The sequence below is a fragment of the Anticarsia gemmatalis genome, chromosome 27 (genome assembly GCF_050436995.1).
Source record: "Anticarsia gemmatalis isolate Benzon Research Colony breed Stoneville strain chromosome 27, ilAntGemm2 primary, whole genome shotgun sequence".
NCBI lineage: Eukaryota > Metazoa > Arthropoda > Insecta > Lepidoptera > Erebidae > Anticarsia > Anticarsia gemmatalis.
This window is the reverse complement of record NC_134771.1, coordinates 2,691,707-2,712,095: the sequence shown is the minus strand read 5'-3', so window position 1 is coordinate 2,712,095 and position 20,389 is coordinate 2,691,707. Positions and strand designations below refer to the sequence as shown.

The window sequence follows — 20,389 nt, the reverse complement described above, 5'->3', positions numbered from 1 at the left end:
ATTTATGTGAAATAAAAGGATTTAGTGAATGATGTTCATGAAAAAGTGCTGTTACAATGTTATTGTGGACTATAACGTTTGTTTTTTGTCAGTTTCTGTGTACTGTGATTCCGTCGAGAGTTATTCTTGTGGAGAATGCACCCAGTATGTATTAATTTATTATTGTAAATAGTTATTAATACACAATTACCTATTTATTATTTACTGTACGAAGGAACTTTAACAATGACATGTTTAGAAGAGCTAGAATTCCTAGTACTAAGCAATATAAATTGAAAATAATGTGTATATTATACAGTAGTTACTACAAGTAAAATTAAGCCATAGTAATAAAATATCTGCCTTGTAATATTGCAACTGAAAAGGCTACTAAGTTTTTGACCCCAACTATTTTTGTTTATATAACTAAATAAACATTAAATGACTTGATTTTCCTAGTTTTGAGAAAAATTAACGGCGTCTAGATATGAATTGTTTAGTTTCGCGTAAAACTTTTCAGCATTTTTCATTTAAAGTTCAATGTATTGAAATGGTAGGCAATAATAAAATTGAGTAGCTTATAAATATTTTGAAAAAACTAATATTACGCTACACGACTGCTTATCACAAGTCCTCGGGTTTGATTCCCGGGTCGGTTAATGTGCTACTGTTTTTACTGTCTATAAAAATATTGCTAGTAGTCTGATATTTTGTAACGTGCCTGGTATATGGCTCTATGTTACTAAAAACTAAAACTTATTTACTGTAATATAGTGTAGAGGCACAATTTGTTTATGTTCCTCTGGTTATATTAAAGGTCAAATGAGTACAAGCGTTGTGAATGAACGTTTGTTATCTTTTTAAACTTTATTGAGAGAAGCGTTTACCTCCTTACAATGAATAATTGTAATCAATGAATGAGTCCTCGTCGCAATTTATTCGGTTGAGTAGACAATTTGAAAGGTAGCTTGAGAACTGTAAATAAATTTATATTTATATATTTATTCATTCGTTTATTCATAAACATACAAAATTGGTAACAGAATATATGCCAAAAATCGAATATACGAGACCAATTTTCGTATAATAATATGAATGATAGTCGCGGAACAAATATTTTTTTTCATGAAAGTCATAAACTGTGAGTTCGTGAAGTGCCGTGAGCTAATTTGATGAATACAATTTTAACCGACTTGAAAAAGATTATTTTTGTTTGATTTTTTATGTGTCCTCCAAAGTAAAGACACTATTAAATACATCTAAGTAGCTCCATTTAATATCTGCGCTATAGGTTGCCAAACTAACTAATCGTTTAAGCTTGCTACACACATATTTGATTCGGCAATGTTTATCGAACCGACTCCACTCACTAGTTCGGCTTGTGCCGATCGGGTTCATCTAAACATATTCGGTTTTGTCGCCCGGCTAGACTGATAAATACCAAATCAAATATGTGGCTTCATCTACAAATAATAGGTTTTGCTGCCCCGCTTGGCCGAGTAATACCGAACCGAATATGTACATAGGTACATAGCAGACCTTACTGAAGGGTGAACTATGCTCGTTATCACCCGAAACACACATTTCTTTTTTCGACTCATTACTGTCCCACAGCTGGGCAAGGGTCTCCTCCCGTAGTAGGGAAGGGGTTAGGCCTTGAGTCCACCACGCTGGCCAAGTGCGGGTTGGGGACTTTGCATGCCCTCAATAAATGTATTAAACAAATTTTTGGCATGCAAGGTTTCCTCACGATTATTTCCTTCACCGTTAGAGTAAGTGATAATTATTTCTAATACACACATAACTTCGAAAAGTCATTGGTGTGTTGCCTCGGGTTCGAACCTGCGACCACTTGCGTGGGAGGTACCAACTTATACCACTCGGCTATCACCGCCCCAAACACATTTTCATTAACTAATAGTTTCGTGAAACTATTAAATAATTCGCGTGTCCTCTGTAGGTCACATTTATTTTAATACAAGTTAAGTCATCTCGTACAAGGTTAATATACGTTTTTGTGTACGTTTGTGAGTAATTATGTTTTTAGCTGATGAGGTTTTGTGTTATGACGGTTTTAAATCTTGGGAGAATAGGCAGAAAGATACAGGCGTGTTATAAGTTTCTATAATCAGTTCTTGTTCTTAATTCTGGGCTCAAATTATCTAAAGGTAAATTATCCGGCTTTCCAGGCTTCTATCAAATCAGCCTTTTTCTAAATGTGCATTTGGTGGCTTATTTTTTATAATAGGATTACTTGCTTTACAAGACTAAAATTTACTTGTTCTGGTGATAAATAAATACGTTTTTAATTTCCCAATAACGAACCCTCTTATGGGAAAAAGATCATTTTTTTTTCGTGTAGCTCGTCTACCTGTGAGTCTTTAACATTACACTAGCTAAACGAAGTATTTTACGCGTTTTATAGTGAAATGAAAGCCGTGTTATAGAATGTTTTGCTCACGAAACGTTTTTCATACAGTTGCAATAATCCATCAACTCTATAGAGAGCTTTCGCATGCACGGTTTATCTAAATTATAATTAAAAATTAAGTAGCCGTATCTAACAGTTAATCAGCTGCCTAAGCCTGCGAATCGTTGATGCTCTAAATTCCAGATTTTTGATACCTCTATCAGCTACAAACCTTTCATACAAGGCTCCCAATAAACTTCTTCAACAATAGTGGTAGGAAATCGCTCTACTAATTTCTACAAGCTCTTTATTTTCTCCACAGCCTGTTTCCGTCGAGTGCTGGCCGGTCAGCGTGCCCTCCGCAGTCATGTCCGCAAAGTGGTGCCCTGCGAGAGGCTGGAGGACTGCAGGAAGGAGTGCGCCACAGAGAAGAGGTTCCCTTGCGAGAGCTTTAATTATAGGTAAGTTAAAATTAATGTTTTTCTAAAATGCGCGTAGACTTTTTACGGGATGGTTCCCATTTTATGTTTCAAATGGTTAGCAAATAGGATGTTAGGCATTCGGCATGAACGAGATTGACACAGTACCAACACAATCGTCTGACAAATAACTCTTCAGTTTTGCTCACCCATCCAAATCTAAGCCGTGACAACATTCCTTAACTTCCGAACAAGTTAATATGAGAAAGCACAATTGTACCCTATTGGTAAAATTCAAGATTCAGGTCACCTATCCAAAGCCAATTTCCGATAACATTTCTTAACTGCCAAACAAGTCTGTAACATTATTATAACAAAGCAACGATCCCCTGAGTTATGCTCACCCATCCGAATCTAAACCTCAACAACATTCCTTAACTTCCGAACAAGTTAGTATGATAAAGCACAATTGTACGTTATCAGCACAAGGTGATCTCAACACAATCATCAGATAACTCACCCTTCAGTATTGCTCACCCATCCGAATCTAAACCTCAACAACATTACTTAACTTCCATAACAGCACATTCTCAAAAGCATTTGCAAAATGTTCCCTTATGTTGTGACATAATTATGGTTCCAAGTTATGCTCATCAATCCGAATCTAAATCTCAACAACATTCCTTAACTTCCGAACAAGTTAGTATGATAAAGTGCAATTGTACGTTATCAGTACAAGGTGATCTCAACAATCCCTTCAGTTTTGCTCACCCATCCGGATCTAAACCTCGACAACATTCCTTAACTTCCGAACAAGTTAGTATGATAAAGCACAATTGTACGCTATCAGCGCAAGGTGATCTCAACACAATCATCTGATAAGTGAGCCGAGGTTGTGCGTCATGGGTTACGGGTTACCGAGCTTTGCGACGAATATTGTTTAAAATGTGGACAAATATTTATTTTGTTAGGCATTTTTTAAGTTATAAAACTATTGAATGTTCTATGAAGAAAGAATCAGCGTCCCTGACGTATTTGTGCGGGATATTTTCTTCAATACATTTATAAAATTAAATGTCAAACTATAAAATGGCTTTAGACATCGTTGTCTATTTCAAGATCTATTTATTAGAATACATATAGAAGTTTATGAAAAAAAAAATTATACTAACGACGGAGTCAATAATAGTCACGAAAGGGATCTCAGAGAGAAGCTATTGAGGAGAGAGAGAGAGAAAGAGAAAGAGAGTTGTCCAAAATAAAAAAATCCCTAGAAAATAATATTACGATAATAATACAGTCACCCTGGGTAACTTCGAATCATTTGGGTAACAGTGAACGTGGGAATGTGAACTAGTTTCGATTATTTTTTCATATGAAACCAATACAATTGATAAAAGTTTGCAAAACGAAATAAACCTTTATCAATTGTGTTGGTTTCATATGAAAATAATCGAAACTGGTTCAAATTCCCACGTTCAATGTTACCCAAATGATTCAAAGTTACCCAAATTGACCTTAAAGAAAACACGGTATAACGGTAAAAAGTTTAAACGCGTAAACTACAGTTTTTCTTTCGCTTTTAGTTTGAGTAACGATGTGTTAAATTATTAATTCTAACTTATTTAAAAATATTTAACAGAGTAACATACATATGTATGTTATGTAGAGCCAGCCCTATCTCAACCCACTTGCCCATAGAGCGTGTAGAGAAGGGCCTTTGCTAAGTACTTTATAGTAAAGCCTTAATAAGTACTAAACTTGATACAACATACTTAAAGTATAATTTAACCTCGAAAACACAGGGGCAACTAGAAAATACTAATTAAAATCGACCCATCTTTCCAACGCAGTGAATTACTTGAGACAATTCAATCAAAATTTTTACTATTGCAATTTTTTTCGTAGTACTAAAATAGCCGTAGTCTGAATTAAAATATCTCGGTGAATAAATAAGTAACTATGTAAGTTTGTGGTAAATTCCAAAATGCATTCGCTTTTGAATTTGACTTGAACATTCTTATAGCAGGAACCGGGTGCCTATTACAATTCAACGAAAACGAAACGCACTTTCGGTTGATTCTTACCGAGCGTCATTTTTACAATTAAGTCTTCTAAGCCCACTATAATTCGCAAAATTACTAAACCTGTGATAGTTATTTAACATCAAAATTGTAATTAAACTTATTAGCTAAACAAAGTTGGCCTACTGTTTTATTAGGATTTGTATTTTCAGGCATTATGTCCGTTTGTTTTGTATATAAAGTCTTAAATAAATAAATATTTTATAACAATGATACGCGATCGCAGACTATATACATAAAGTATATTAACAACTAAAACATTAAACATTTTAGAAAAAAATTGCAATACGCCTCCAGATAAAAGAAAAATATATTATTATTCACGCTATCTAAACTGCAGCAGTCACAAATCAAACAGTATTAAAAATTATTTAATTTTCATATCCCAATTCGTCACATTCATCAATAAAACTCCGAAATGTCGTAACGATATTAAGGCCACCGATCAGGAAACATTCACAATAGTGCGAACAGTTCGTGAGAATGTTATATACTTGTACATTTATGTTATGATATTATCTACACTACTGGAAATATTCGTTTGAGGCAATTTTTCAGGGTTCCGTACCCAAAGGGTAAAACGGGACCCTATTACTAAGCCTCCGCTGTCTGTCTGTCTCCAGGCTGTATCTCATAAACCGTGATAGCTAGAAAGCTACCGCTGTAACAAAAAATAATAGAAATTTTGAAAAATATTCCCCATACAATAAACGTGTTTTTTTTTCGTATTAAAAACAGTAACAGGTAGTAGTAAATTCAGCAGATGATAGTACGGAACCTTTCGTGCGCGAGTCCGAATTGCACTTGGCCGGTTTTTTTAATGTGATTCATTACTGGTTACTGCAATTGTTCTTAGAAGTGGCTGGTTAATTTGCAAGTATTGTTTGCTAATTTGCATGTAGTTTTTGGACGTACCTATATACCTATGTATCTAGGGACATGGCAGTACCTCCGCAAGCACGAACCAAGTGCAATAACTTTTGGTAAAATCGCTTCGTCGTATTTTTGAACCTTTATAACTTGGGTTAAGATTATATCAGATAAACAATTTAGGAAAACGATGCCAGTAGTAATTTTATGAAACCTATAAAGTTTTAAATCTAATTAATATTTGTGGATCAGAATAGGTAAAGTGTAACGTTTTTTTATCTGCAATAAAATTTCACCTCATCCAAGCATTTGACTAGCTAGCAGCTAGTTAGCTAGTAGTTATATAATATCTAAAAAACTTTGTGATAATTTGATTTTCAATTTGTAATCTCTTTGCTAAAATATTGTTGCAAAAGTCCAGTTTGTTAAGGCCCGATATTTTCTTCTTTTCAGAGAAGACTTCGAGGCCAATCAGCAGTCCAAAATTCCTCAGAATCCAGAAATAAATTTTGACTTTCTTGGCTCTTTCAAACTAATCAAAAACCACTTAGATATAGTAATTCCTATAGACGTTACTAATATGAAAATATATATCAAAGATATAAGTACCATATTAGAAAAGTTTCGTACAATTTGTAAGGAAAATTATTGTAGAAATCACATTAATTTACTAAAAGCAAAACTTGATGAATTTAGCAGACATTTTCTAGTTATATCTCGATTAATATCTGGACATACTAAAAAATCTATTTGGTCTAGTACTGTTGAAAGTATTTTCAAAAAAATATTTAGAAATGATAACCAAAATAGTCTTGATATCAAATATGTAAACGCTATGAATAATTTTCGGAATAAAAAATCTAATTCAGACGAAAATATTATTATTATTGATAAATCTATAAAAATTGATAATAATTTTGATAAAATCAATGATATTAATATATTTATAAATGAGACTTTACATAAAGAAAATTTATTAAACAACAATATAGATATAAACGAAAGTTTAAACTCTATAACCGAAGTTTTATCTCACCTATCATATAAACTAGAAGATGTTACAAAATCTATAATATATAGCAAATCAAATTCAATTAATCCAAGTATAATTACTCAAAAAGAACTATATGAAAACATCATTAGATACTTAAAACATACAAAAACAGAATTACCTTTATCTATAAATGAAAACAATATGTTAAATATCTTAAACATGTCTTCAATTTCTACCTATTTTGTTAATAATACTATTGTATTTATTATAAAAGTTCCTTTAATCACCAAAGATGTATCCTGTCATTGTATTTTTAATTATAATATCGGAAAATATTCCTCTATTTTCAATTATGTGGGAGTAAGTAAAGAAAACAATGTATGGAAGTTAGATATTTTAAACAACTGCAAATTAGTTGGTAATGATAATTATATTTGTCATACTGTTAATGTGAAATCAACTCAAATGACATGTAGATTTGAATTATTTTCTATAGCTGTTAGTATATTTAGTAGTAGGTGTAATTTTACTATTAATAACACAAGTAATAATGTATTTAATTTGCCTCAAACGGGTACTAAAATGATTTCGTCTATAAATCCAAATATTAGACAAAATTCTGATTCTTATAGTCCTGGTCTTAAGTTAAAACAATTGATTGAAAATTCGATTCAAACAAGCCCAAAATTGCAACCATTTTTTGACTCACTCAACCAAACAATTTCGAAATTAAGTCCGTCATTTGCTTTAGTAAATGAAACTGTTTTAAATATCAAATCACTTTCTAATTCCACCAAAGATTCTGGATCAAAAAAGCCTTATTATGTTTCGAAAAATGATCAAAGCTTTTTACCAAAAAATACTTGTTGCAACGATTTGAAATATCGGCAGATTTTAACCGAGTCTTTGCAAAGAGAGAAAGAATTGCTACAATTGGTTATTAATTTGAATAAAATATTCAACAATAATGCATTTATAAAACATGGTGATTATTTTTCTTTTATTATTTATTTTTGTTTTATTATAATAACGTGTATTGCTGTGATTATTATATTAAGGTATTATTTCAAGTGTCGTAAATTATCTGCAAAAAAACGGGAAAGGAATTTTGAAGATGCTAATGAAAATGCTACTCCTATGCTTTTGCCTAGAATGAGAGAATATGCTTAGTAGTAAAAACGAAAGTAGGTAAAGTGAAGATAGATAAGTAACTCTCTCGTTTCAATAACCTATCCGTAGTCTATAAGTTAAATACCTAATTTATGTAAGTTGTGTGTTGTTTTTGATATTTTACGGGTCTGTTTTTACTAGTCTAGATTTTTAGTGAAATAAAAGTATTTATTCGTTCTGATACTACAATAAAAAATAGGAAATATTTGATTTTTCTTTTATTCCCAAAGCGAACTTAACGGTTCAAGTCACCCGAAGACCTTTGACTGCGTAGCGCCGTTTAACTTAATTAATATTTACCAGGACTTTAAGCATGCCCTCCGAAGCAGGGAGACTCTCAAAATATTACCAAGCACCCACAAAGCAAATGTTTGTGGGAAACTTTAATTATTTCGCTAACTTGCTTACGACTGCTAAACGCAAATAACTATTTATTAGAAAACAAAAAAAAATATCATCAAGTATCAAAGAAATTGATAATTTTAAACCACTTTTCAATGAGAAAAGCTAAACTTAACTGCACCGAAATTGAGCAACTCAGTTACTCTAGTACTGCAATTCCTGCTAATTTCCATGAATGAAAATCTATTACTATTATAAATAACAAATAACCTATCAAATCATCTAAAAGTACATGTAATCTACATAAAAGATGATGAACAGCGTCCGTGTGACATAACTGGGACATACACAAGGTTACTAGCTACTATTGTGTTCGTGCGAACTCGAGTGTTTGTGGAATGTAGATTAGAGTGGATTGGATTTACGTTGAGAAGCGTTTTACTACTATTACAGAGTAGCTATCGAGTTGGTTTCGAATAGCTATCGAGTAGGGATCGAGTAGTAATCGAGTGACTATTGAAAAGTTATGAATATTTTTATTAGGGCATTTTAATTAGCGCCCAATTGGTTTTAAACTGACTCTGTGGCGCGGTCGTGAAGGCGACTGCCGTGCAGAGGTTTCAGGTACAAATTCAGTCGGGTCAAAATTTCCTTCCTCCTAATAAATGCTTAGTACTTTCGTGTCTCGAAGAGCACGTGAAGCCGTCGGACCTGCGACTGACCTAGTACTGGTCGTGTATGAGAACCTACCTACCGAGCTATAAGAATAAAGGAGTATAAAGTGTACCTGTGTATTATGCACGCATTTGAACACTATTAACCAACTCTTGCATAGTTAACTCCGTTCCAAACAGGTTGGCTTAGTCTAACACCAGCTAGAGAAAATAATGTCCATTTTGACTTTAAATATTAAACACCGTTTAATAAATTACTCATTTCGGTTAATTCGTTTTAGACTGGACCGTTCCTTCCGCGGCAAAGGCCTCTGCGAGCTGATGACGAAACCAATAGAAGCCTTCGACCTTCGCCGAGACTTCGTTGAAGACAAAGACTTCGATTTCTACGAACTGGACCGAAACAGCCTGGAGCCGAACTGCCCTGAGACTCTGAGAGGACCAGGGATGCTGCACTCGGGGTTCCTGTCTTCAAAACCTGATAGGACAGAGAGTGGATGGAGGGATAGAGGAGACTTTGTGGATGGGAGGCACAGGGATAGATTTAATGGAGGAAATAGAGGCCATGGGAACAGATATGATGATAGGTTCTTTATACCTTATCAGATTAATCAAGGTAAGAATTTTCTTGATTTGTAAGTAGTTTTAGCTAAAAGTTTAGCTACAAAAATAAGTTTTTTGAAGTCATTATAAGATTAAAATACTTCGATCTCTAACAAAGTGTCTTCCGGGTTCGATACTAGGCTGTGTGAGAACAGAATACATAAAAGTAGGCTCATAATTTCTCAAAATGTAAGTTTGTCCAAGTACAAGTTTGTCTCTTGTATTCCCTGATGTAAGTACATAACTATAGCAAACGACTAATTTTGTAATCAAGAAGTTAGATGATTATAAAACACAATTTCATCTTCCAATTTTCAAACTTATAAGCATATGATGCCTAATTACACTTGCCTATGGTAACACTGGTTCTAGGTAGCTAAAATACTAAAGCAAAAACTGTAAAAGGTAGCTAAAATTTTATTATTCTTGCATAGGCCTTGCCCGAAGCAACGACGACGAAAACTGGGGTCAATACGGCGGCGGCTACGGCGGCACCGACCGATACTATAAGGACCGAAACGACTACCACAAGTCCATATCTCACTGGCAACTAACCAGTGACATTGAAAGACCTTCCTATGGAGTCAAACCTCATGGCAACACAAACTTCGACTATAACACCCTAGGAAAAGGGGGCGAGGGAGCCTGGAGATACGGCCATGGGTCCTGGAAAAGAGGCAGGTGGAATAATTCAGGGACTTCCAATGGGTTGGAGTATGGAGAGTCAAATTTTTACAAACCGAAGTCCCATTTTCATGGGGTTAACGAACGAGGGCATCAGCCGATAGATCGGATTGATGATGGCCATGATGGGCCTACGAAAGGTTGGTAAATTTTAGTAACTAATATTTTTAGTTCAAAGTTAATTTCCCAAGAAAAACTGTCATCGAGTTAAACTGCAGCTTACTGGTATTGGCTGTGCGTCTCCGTCAAAAGGCACGTTAAAAGCCGGTTGCTGGTTGTCAGTTACAAAGACTCTTCAAGATCAAGTTTAATATTGTGTAAACCATTGTCTGACCGTCAATCATGTCACTCTATTACGCATTCACGTCTAACCGAATAAATCAATTTAGCTGAAAAAAGGCAGAGGTAAAATACAATTCAAGGAGGACCAAGAGGCTATATTATTATAATATAATAATATAATAATAATAATAATTTTAATTTTTTTTATTATATTAATATAAATAATAATAAAATATAATAATAATAATAAATAATATATATAAATTTAAATTTTTCCCAAAGTCTCTTGCAATAATGCAGCGCCATTGTTTTTATCTCTAGCATTACATAATATAACCTACGTTTTCTTCCAGACTGTTCATCGCGTCGTCGTCCAGGCATGTCGCTAGGTTCCGGCGCGATCAGACGCTCGCTCATATCACACAACGTGGTGGAGTGTGAGGCTGCCTGCTTCAGTGAGAGAGAGTTTAAATGCGTGTCTTATAGTTTTAGGTGAGTTGTTTTATTAAAAATACCCAGTGGTCGCCAAGTAGTCGAAATTTGACTATGATTATTTTAATTATAAGTTATTTCATATCAAAATTTATGACATTCAGTAAGACCTCAGTAAACATATAAAACGGTACTCCATGCCTATGTCAGTGTTCTATGAATATAGACAAATGGGTGGTAGTGTGTGTAATGTTTTATTTATTGATTTCATTTACTTTAAAAGCATTATTATAAAAAATATAGCGTTCTACACTCCTTCACATAAACTGTAAGTGTGCCGAATTTCATACTTCTGCCTTCGCGCATTTTTCGTAAAAAGGGGTTCAAAATTTTTGCTTCTTTTTAATACATAGATCTCACAAGTGTAACCTCTCGATGTTTTTTTTCACCGTTAGAATAAATGATAATTATTTCTGATATACACATAATTTCGGAAAATCACTGGTGCATTGCTTTGGGTTCAACTCGTGACCACTTGTGTGGAAGTCAAATATACTTAGCTATTGCAGCTTATGAAATCTACTTTTCGTTGCAGATATTCAAGCTCCCACGGTTCAGATAACTGCTATCTATCTGAGCGTCCTTACCGTGGTTTAGAGCTATCAGCTGACAGTAGTTCCGATGTGTACGCGATGCCGCAGGACCAGGGATGTGTGACTATCAATTATAAACCTTGGGTTGAGAGTGGTAAGTACCAAAATCAATTTTACTATTTTAAAGGTGTTATGCCATCTGTTACCTAGAGGTATCCTGCTTAATTGCGATTTTGATGTCATTTATTAAAAATCAACCCACAAGCAGTTGAAATAGGGGATAAAAAAGTCGAACAACTGATCATTATCTCAGAAACTTGATACTTATTTTTTATTTTTTTCTTAAGACTAATAACGTAATTTTATATTCGTACTTGGGTACTAATGCCTTTTCAAAATTATCAATTTTTCTTTAAAGGCGTACTTTCTAGTGTTGACAAATTGTGTTAAAAAAATACATGACTAAGCAGGCGTAATATACGTTAGTAAGTTAATCACGAAGTCTAAGGTTTGATTCCCGAATCGTTCATGCTGCTACTAGATTGCCTTCGTGGCGCAGTGGTTTAGGTCGCCACGCCGATACCACTGCGTTGGGAGGTCGTGGGTTCGATTCCCACACGAAGCAATTATTTGTGCGATCCACAAATAATTGTTTCGGGTCTGGTTGTACTTTGTGTCCGTTGTTTACATGTTTGTAAAAGTCCCCCCGACACGAGAGCAATTCTTGTCTTTTTTAATAAATAAAAAAAAACAAGCTTATATTCTTAAGAGCCATACTTTCCAGTATTGATAAAATATAAGGAAACAAATTGTCGTCAGCCAGTAATATGTATATGACATTTTAATTTAATTTCGGGTTGGATTCCCGGATTGTTCAAGCTACTGCTACTACTACTGCTAGACTTTCGTCTACGAAATCTTCATCAACAATCTCACCTTCTATAATCTTCTCTTCTTTCAGAATGTTTCTGGCACGTCCGTTCCGGAGCAGCGGTCAGTGACTCTGCTATACGAGCAGCGCTAACAGTCGCCGGCCTGGGAGCCTGCGAAGCGGAGTGTATCAGAGCACATGCTTTCTTCTGCAGGGGATTTAGTTTCAGGTAAGATAAACTGTAGTATAGGGTTTCTTTGACTATTTCTGGGGTTAAATAAATCGTATATTGGGTTGACTATTAATAACTTGAAAATAAATAAAGAAAAAGGTATGAACTTCTAATTACAGATAATTTAAATCAGTACATATCTTAAAGTTATTCTTCCTCTACCTTATATTTTTATATTGTACGCTGTTGACTGATTGACAGATTCATTGACTTGCTTATTTTGAAAAAATAATCTTTTAAACTTTTTTTTCTTAAAGGGAGTAAACTATGAATGATTTAAATCAAACTTAAATATTATTATGGGAACGTGAACGTACCTTACCTGGTATTACTTGACTGTTTGATGCAGGTTACATTTGCTGTGGTGTGTGTGCTTTCCGAAGTCTATTAAACATATCTTATCTGATAACTTGATTCCCAGGTTCGACTCCCCGACAATCGGCGACGACCTGGACAACTGCATCCTGACCTCTTCCCCTCCGACCTCATTGGAGAACGGTCGCGGCCTCCGGCCCAACAGTGGACACGAGTTGTACGCGAGAGGGAACTACGGGAGGGGATGTGAGCCTGCGCTATATGATGATGCACAACATAGAGATGAGGGTGAGTGATATTATTCAAAAGTATTTTTTTGGAAAAATATTTCTTCAGATATACAACATTTTTGGAGCAAATAGTTTCTGCTGATAAAATTTTCTTTAATGTGCAAATATTTGAAAAACAGGCAACATTCGACATAGTTCTTTGTCCTATAACGTATTTCTCAATGTGGTTAAAAAATACTTTTTGGGGTGACATTTTCTAACGCAAGTGATTTTATTTAACGTTGTTGTTTATTAATAGCAAACATTGATACTTAGTACAACCAGATCTATAACTAAGTTTCATGTGGAAATCGAACCCACAATCCTGCCATCCACACTTTTAATTATGTACTCGTATTATATGTAACTTTGCACTGATGCACATTTCTAACAACTGGATTTAAAAGTTATTTTAAAAATCTAGAAACATTTTTATACAAGTCTAAATCACATGTCGGTAACGAATTTAGTTGATTTCAAGTAATTAGTCTTTAAAAGACTAAAACAATACGTATTTATTTCAGAATGCTACCTACAATACGACAAAGCAGCTAAACTAACCGGCAGTGCTATTCGCGGTCAGGCGCGAGTTAAAGACGAACAGTCGTGCGGTCACGCCTGCAATGAAGCTCCTTTTACTTGCCTTAGCTTCTCTTTCAAGTAAGTGTCTAATGTGCTTATCTTATATTCCGAGTAAATGATATTATAGCGGTGTAAAGATTTGCCTGCTTTGCCAAGTATTGAGATTTCAAAGCAATGAAACACACCCATGACTTTAGGAAGTTATGTGTGTATTTTACAAATAATATGTATAAACGTGTATCGGTGACACTGTGGCGACAAGGTCCTTATAGAAAGACTGATGAATTTTAAAAAGAACACTAAACTAAAACCAGAGTAACGCAATTAAAACTTTTTCAAAAATATACTCTTTGTCTTAAGGTGTCGAAGTTTAAAACTTGAGACAACACACTAATGAAATTATATTTAAAAGAAGTACTTACTCACTTGTTAAACGTTGGTTTACTATTTCTAACGATGGAAACGACATGAGAAAAATAAACAATAATCTTTATTCGTAACAGCATTTTAGTGCCAATCTGTTCTATAAATCTGTTATAAAGTTATAACAGTATTATTAGAATTTATGAAAAAAAACCCAGCCTCTAGCCAGCGTATTGACGCTGGCTAGATTTTTTTGAAGAAAAAAGTTAAGTCTGGCATTGGCCAGACTTAACTTTCTTCCTATTGCGAGACGAGACTTTTATCTATCAGTGTGATAGTAAAGACCCATTTCTTTTCCCCAGTAACAACGCACCACCCAACACAGACAACTGTCTGCTATCAGAAATCCGTCTGTTCGACCTGCAGCGAGGAGTAGACTACATGCACTCCGCTGACGACTGGCTGTTCGCCTTCGACCTCTTCAATGGACAGTGCTGGAGGAAGGTCCACGCACAGCATCATGAGTAAGTCTGGGACACCATAATTAACTGGCGACTTTTACTTTTTTAACCCAATACCTTACCACTGCTGGGTAAGGTTCTCCTGCTATGTCTTTAACTTATAGATTAATTTAAAGCAGATGCTTTTAACTAGTCCATCGGTACTCGGCTCGTGCTCCGCTCTCCCAGCGTATCTTCGCTAGCGGAGCACGAGCCGAGTACAAATTTCTTGTAAAAACGCACTCGTTCGATGCTCTTGAGACCTTGTACAGGTGTAGTTCTTTAAACACGATGTCCTAAACTTAGGTACTCATGACCACGTTGTTCCAATAGAATATAATACTCAAGAGCGGAAACAGAATTAATACAATAAGATGTGTGGAAAAGACTTGCTTTTTCCATGCTTTTCAAAGAAACTCTAGATACACCCTTGAACAATGTATATACGTAGAAGACTGTATAAGCTCACATATGTTTGTGTTATCTAAATCAACGAGAAAATTCTAATTCCACTAACTTGTTACAGTGATTCATCACCAGAAGTACCTCGCCCTCTCTCCGCATTACCTGCTGAGGATCCGTACTCGCTCACCGGACCTTCAGGGCCTGCAGGTCCTCCAGGTCCTCCAGGACCACCTGGGTTAACCGGACCATCGGGCCCGTCTGGACCTGGATACCCACCTGACCATGGTAAGGGCAAAAATACTACCTTACATTTTATGAAAAAAAAGAGACCATTCAGGCTCCATACATTAACTAACTAATATACGGTTGGAAGGAAATGTGTTTACAAAAAATAGAGTAGATATTAAAACCATCGGGTTCAGGTTGTGATATCGTTGATGCGGCGATATTAAGGGTTCGATTCCCGCACGAATCAAATCGAAATCAAAAATCAGTTGTTATCTACAAAATCATCGTTTTGGGTTTTCCTACAGACTTTATTTGGATAAAACAATTATTACTTTATTTGTATTTACAGATACACCCTTCCCACCATCAGGCCCACCGAGCGGTCCAGGGTTCAAGCCGGACTCACCAAGATACCCTCCTGGACCGGACCACGACTACTCCGGACCCTCAGCACCATCTTTCAAACCTCACTATCCACCTGGACCCAGCAAACCAGGTTACTCGGACCCTTCAGGTCCTGGACCTTTCAAACCTGGTTATTCTGAACCATCCGGTCCAAGTTTCAAACCCAGTTACCCTGGTTTCAAACCGGGTTATGCTGATTCCGGACCCGATTATAAACCCAGTTTTCCAAGTTTCAAACCCGGATATTCAGAACCTTCAGGTCCAGATTTTAAACCAGGTTATCCTGGTTTCAAACCCGCTTATCCGGGACCTATTGGTCCAAATTATAGGCCTGGGTATTCAGATGATAGTCTTTCCTTTAAACCCGGGTTTTCTGGACCGGATTCTAATTTTAAGCCTGCTTATCCACCTCCGACAAAACCAGGGTATTCTGAGCGACCAGGGTATAAGCCCGGTTATCTGCCTGATCCGGATATAAAGCCAGTTTTTAGACCACAAAGACCAGCATACAGGCCTATGGAACAAGACTTTATACCAGGAAAGCCGGGATATTTGCCTGAGAAACCTGGGTACTTGCCTGATCGTAGGCCCGGATATCCGGGGCCTAATAGACCGTTCTCTGATGTGCCGAAGCCCGGTAGAAGACCTGGTGTACCGGATAGAGAAATTAGTGAACCGAGTAAGTATCAAATAAAAAAATAGCCAAATTAAAAATAAAGTGTTTTATATTACTTTTAAGCAAATTTTTAAACTAAATGAATTTAATTTGTATAATTTCAGGAACTAAACATAACATTTTTATTTTCAGTGTATTTAGAATTTAGTTTTAATGTTACTAATAACCCAATTCGTTTAGAATTTACATATAATTTCAGTTTTACACTTCATTTTAAATTATACACAACTCATATAGTTTTGCACTACGTTCATGTAGATTTTTACATTTCATATGTAATACATTTTTACACAATTCATGTAAAAATACATGCTATTATGTCACCTGTTCATTTTTAATAACTCACTACACAATTTAGTTACATTTTATGTTTACTAACTAAATAAAATTAAATAAGCTCCTTGAAGAAATATTGTATCGTAATAACTCTAAAAGAAATTAAACAATCGATAAAAGTGAGTAGAAGAAAGAAAAGGGATAAAAGTTTATGTATTAAATAAAAGAAACGTTTTTTTTATAATAACTTTACGGGAAGGTTTAAAATTGATTGACTGGGTGAAAGCGAGATGATGAAAGTGTATTGACAAAATAGAGTCCTTATACTTCTTCGTGCAAAAAATATTTTTGTTATTTTATTTTTTTTCTCACAACTATTTTAGCAGATTTCTCACATATTATAAATATTTTAGTACAAGCATCATGGCGTCACTACACGGTATCCGGGTTCCCGTGCCGTGCAGGGACCACTTGCGCTCAAAACAAAGTAGCTGGACACTGGGCTTGCGAGCCTGAGGGTGGAGAGATTGGTAAGTGGAAATCAAATTGAGATAAACTTTAAATTATACTGCGAATTCTTATGCTTCAAAGTCTGACGATCAGTCTTACCGAGAAGTATCGTGTTATAACCCAGGTAACTAAGTTGTGAAGGTCCTATAGGCAGTTGCTCTATGTAAATTACTGGTGTTCAGCTGCATACAGTAAGACTGAAAGCCGACTTCAAAATTGTTGGAAGAAAAGCTAGACTGATTGACTGTAGATATTGAAAATTAAGCTGAGCGCGCTGTCGTTCACATATTAAAGAAATGTCTGCCGTTCAAGTCAGCGTTGTTTTGCAGTTTCCCATAACGCATTTTAGTGACCGTCTATAGCTTAAGAAGAATTCAAACATAAGTTCAAATATTATTGAACCATTTCCTTTGTGTTATTATGCGACCAAAAAGAGGCTCTACCAAGAAAATATTTTCTGATTTTCAGGTTCATGGGACTACTGCTGTGCTCCAACACATAGATGCGGTTATAGTGAAGGATTCCACAAGCCTTGGTAAGTATAGACAAACATGCCAATTACATTGACTCAACCTCCTGGCGCAGTATTTAAGGTGGTCGCCACACCACTACCATAAATTGTAATGGGAGGTCTTGGAAACGATTCCCATACGGAACAAATATTTGTGCGATCCACAAATTAAATAGTTGCTTCGAGTCTGGTTGTATTTTGTGTCCGCTGATTATTTATATGTTTGTAAAAGTCTCCCAAGAAGGCACCAAAGTAGCAAATAATAAAGCGAGGGCAAAGCAATGCAAGTCTACGATTAAAAAAAATAGTAGCAAATCTCATAATTTTTTGTTTGATTGTGTTAATTTGAAAAAAACTAACTGAAAATCAAAAAAATAACTCAGTTATTTATAGCAACCGTTTTTAACATCAGCTATGACATTACGAGAGTAAAATAATCACCACAAAGACAAGTGAAACTGCATGACACAGCTAAAGCAATTAGCTCAAACCTCTGAACTGAGAAAGTTCAGAAAACATCTGCATAATAATTAGTTGTTGTACAACAATGTAATCTAACTTACAATCTTATTTATGACGGCTTTAGTACATTTAACAAGCACTTTCTTAGCTCATTAGAGTTATAATCTTAGTGGATTCTCGCGACATTGGTCACGGGAAAAGTTGTGATAGTTTGTGATTAACATCACGGCTGTTTACCATTTACAATTTATTTTATTTTAGGCTTTTATTATTAGGCAGAGTGCTCTAAAGGCACGTTACCAAACTCAAGAGTACTGCTTATACAAAGATACAATCATAATAAACCTGTTTTACTTAAAGGTGTAAATAGATGTGTATGAAATACAGCAATGTTTTGCCAATTATAACTATATTCCTATGTATTAAGGGGCGAGCTTTTTGCTATGTACCGAGCACGTTACCAAACACCGGGAAATTATTGAAAAGTTCTCATATAATATTCGTTAATTTTGGGATAAAATCTTGATTTAATTTACCTTAAACAAATGTTTAAGAGTTCTTTAAACATTTGTTGAAGATATTCGCAGTCCCCAACCCGCACTTGGCCAGCCCGCAGTGTGGTGAATAATAATAGATTTTACTTTTTAAAAGCTTTTTTATAATAAACTTGTAATAATTTTCTTACAGGTGTTACGTAGGTCCATCAGAAGACCAATGGCGTCCATGCAGTGAGAAGTACTACCCATACCATCAACATAAAGTGCCGCATCCCTCCCAGGGTCACCAGCAACCACCACATAGAGGTAAGAATAAAACGATAGAATTTTAGATTATTCAAAATGTAAGTAAAAAATAGATTTGTTGTGGTTGTTTGTAGCCTTTCTGTAGACCCGTGAGTCAAAACTGTAAAGCTACGATGTTATGAAAACCTCCAAGAATGTATTGGGACATTTTGAGATGAATCAAATATACATGAATTTGTGTCCCCTATAGTAATAGCCAAAGAAAAAAAATGTTATTGTATTTTCAGTAATGACTTAAGTCAAATATGAATTAAAAAAACTAACCTATCTTTTACAGAACCTGACCGTACTCCCCAAAGACCATGGAACCGTCCAGGTCAACCATCACCTGGTTTCGACAGACCTGGACAACCTAGCCCTCCTGTCTTCGAACGCCCATCCCCTGCTGGTCCTCCCCCCTACGACAGACCAGGTGCAGCAGGGCCTCCAGGGTTCAGACCCCAACGACCAGGGTTCGATAGACCCCAAGGACCTTACTTATCTGAAGCTGATAGGAGATACTGGGATGATTTGTACAAGAATGGACCTCAAGCTTATTATGATAGGAATGGAAATCCTTTGCCAGGTTTGTTGAATAATTTATTTGTGTGTTATTCATTTTAGAAAAAAATTAAAAGGTGATATTTGGTCTTTTGTGGTTGCCAAATTTTTGTATTCTTTGGTCAGGTAAAAAAAAGTAATTTATTGATTACTTTCACTGCTTTCTGCTCAACAATACACTAATAGCTCGAAGGTTACAAGGGTTCTCTTAAAAGTGTGTTGTATCAAAATCAAAATTATTTCTCGTAAACTAAAACTGTATGCTAAAGATCCATTCCTTATAGAAATCCAAGTCATTTTGTATCACTCAATCCCAACTCTCTTATACAATTTCAACCTTATGTTCAAAACTACAAAGTCTACTTTCTTTTGCAGGTTACTCTCGAGTACCAACAGAAGAGAGACCTCACATCAAGTATAGTCACAACTACCCTCCCCCCGGCACTGGACAGTGGCAGCAGTTGCCTCAAGAGACTGGTCAGAGAGGACCTCCACCTGCTCTGGGAGTACCTAGGTAAGTTTATTGTACCTTGAAATTAGTTCGAAAATACAAGATTCTACACAAAAATCATTAACCCCGGTTTCTGAGTAAATTAAACGGTAGTTTATCTATTCAATAGCGTTTCTTTTGTATTTGTTTTGACACTATTGAATATATAAACTACCGCTAAATGTACCTCAGAAACCGGCGGCAAATGATTGATTATAGTCTTAGCGCAATCTTTTGATCACGATTTGACTCACAACGTGTTGGCTACGAGGTCTTGGGTGCAATTACCAAGTCTGGCAAAATGCTTATCAGTTTTATTACCAATATTTATTAACATGCCCGGTATATTATGGCGATATGCTTGTACCCGAAGTGATGTTTTTCGCACACTTTTGGCTACTTCTCCAGGTATAGA

The 20,389-nt window shown here is 35.4% G+C and overlaps 1 protein-coding gene across 1 annotated transcript in view; it reads left to right on the top strand.

Annotated features, from left to right (window-relative positions):
• Positions 1-20,389, top strand: part of LOC142984404 (uncharacterized) — a 37,409-nt gene that overhangs the window by 14,931 nt on the left and 2,089 nt on the right. The window contains exons 5-20 of the mRNA XM_076131958.1: positions 2,712-2,850; positions 9,224-9,558; positions 9,980-10,369; positions 10,865-11,003; positions 11,539-11,690; positions 12,498-12,636; positions 13,061-13,242; positions 13,748-13,883; positions 14,531-14,692; positions 15,195-15,358; positions 15,651-16,385; positions 17,072-17,188; positions 17,637-17,703; positions 18,829-18,944; positions 19,222-19,509; positions 19,860-19,998. Of these exons, the coding sequence (XP_075988073.1) occupies positions 2,712-2,850; positions 9,224-9,558; positions 9,980-10,369; positions 10,865-11,003; positions 11,539-11,690; positions 12,498-12,636; positions 13,061-13,242; positions 13,748-13,883; positions 14,531-14,692; positions 15,195-15,358; positions 15,651-16,385; positions 17,072-17,188; positions 17,637-17,703; positions 18,829-18,944; positions 19,222-19,509; positions 19,860-19,998 (3,400 nt within the window). The remainder of the gene's footprint in view (positions 1-2,711; positions 2,851-9,223; positions 9,559-9,979; positions 10,370-10,864; positions 11,004-11,538; positions 11,691-12,497; positions 12,637-13,060; positions 13,243-13,747; positions 13,884-14,530; positions 14,693-15,194; positions 15,359-15,650; positions 16,386-17,071; positions 17,189-17,636; positions 17,704-18,828; positions 18,945-19,221; positions 19,510-19,859; positions 19,999-20,389) is intronic.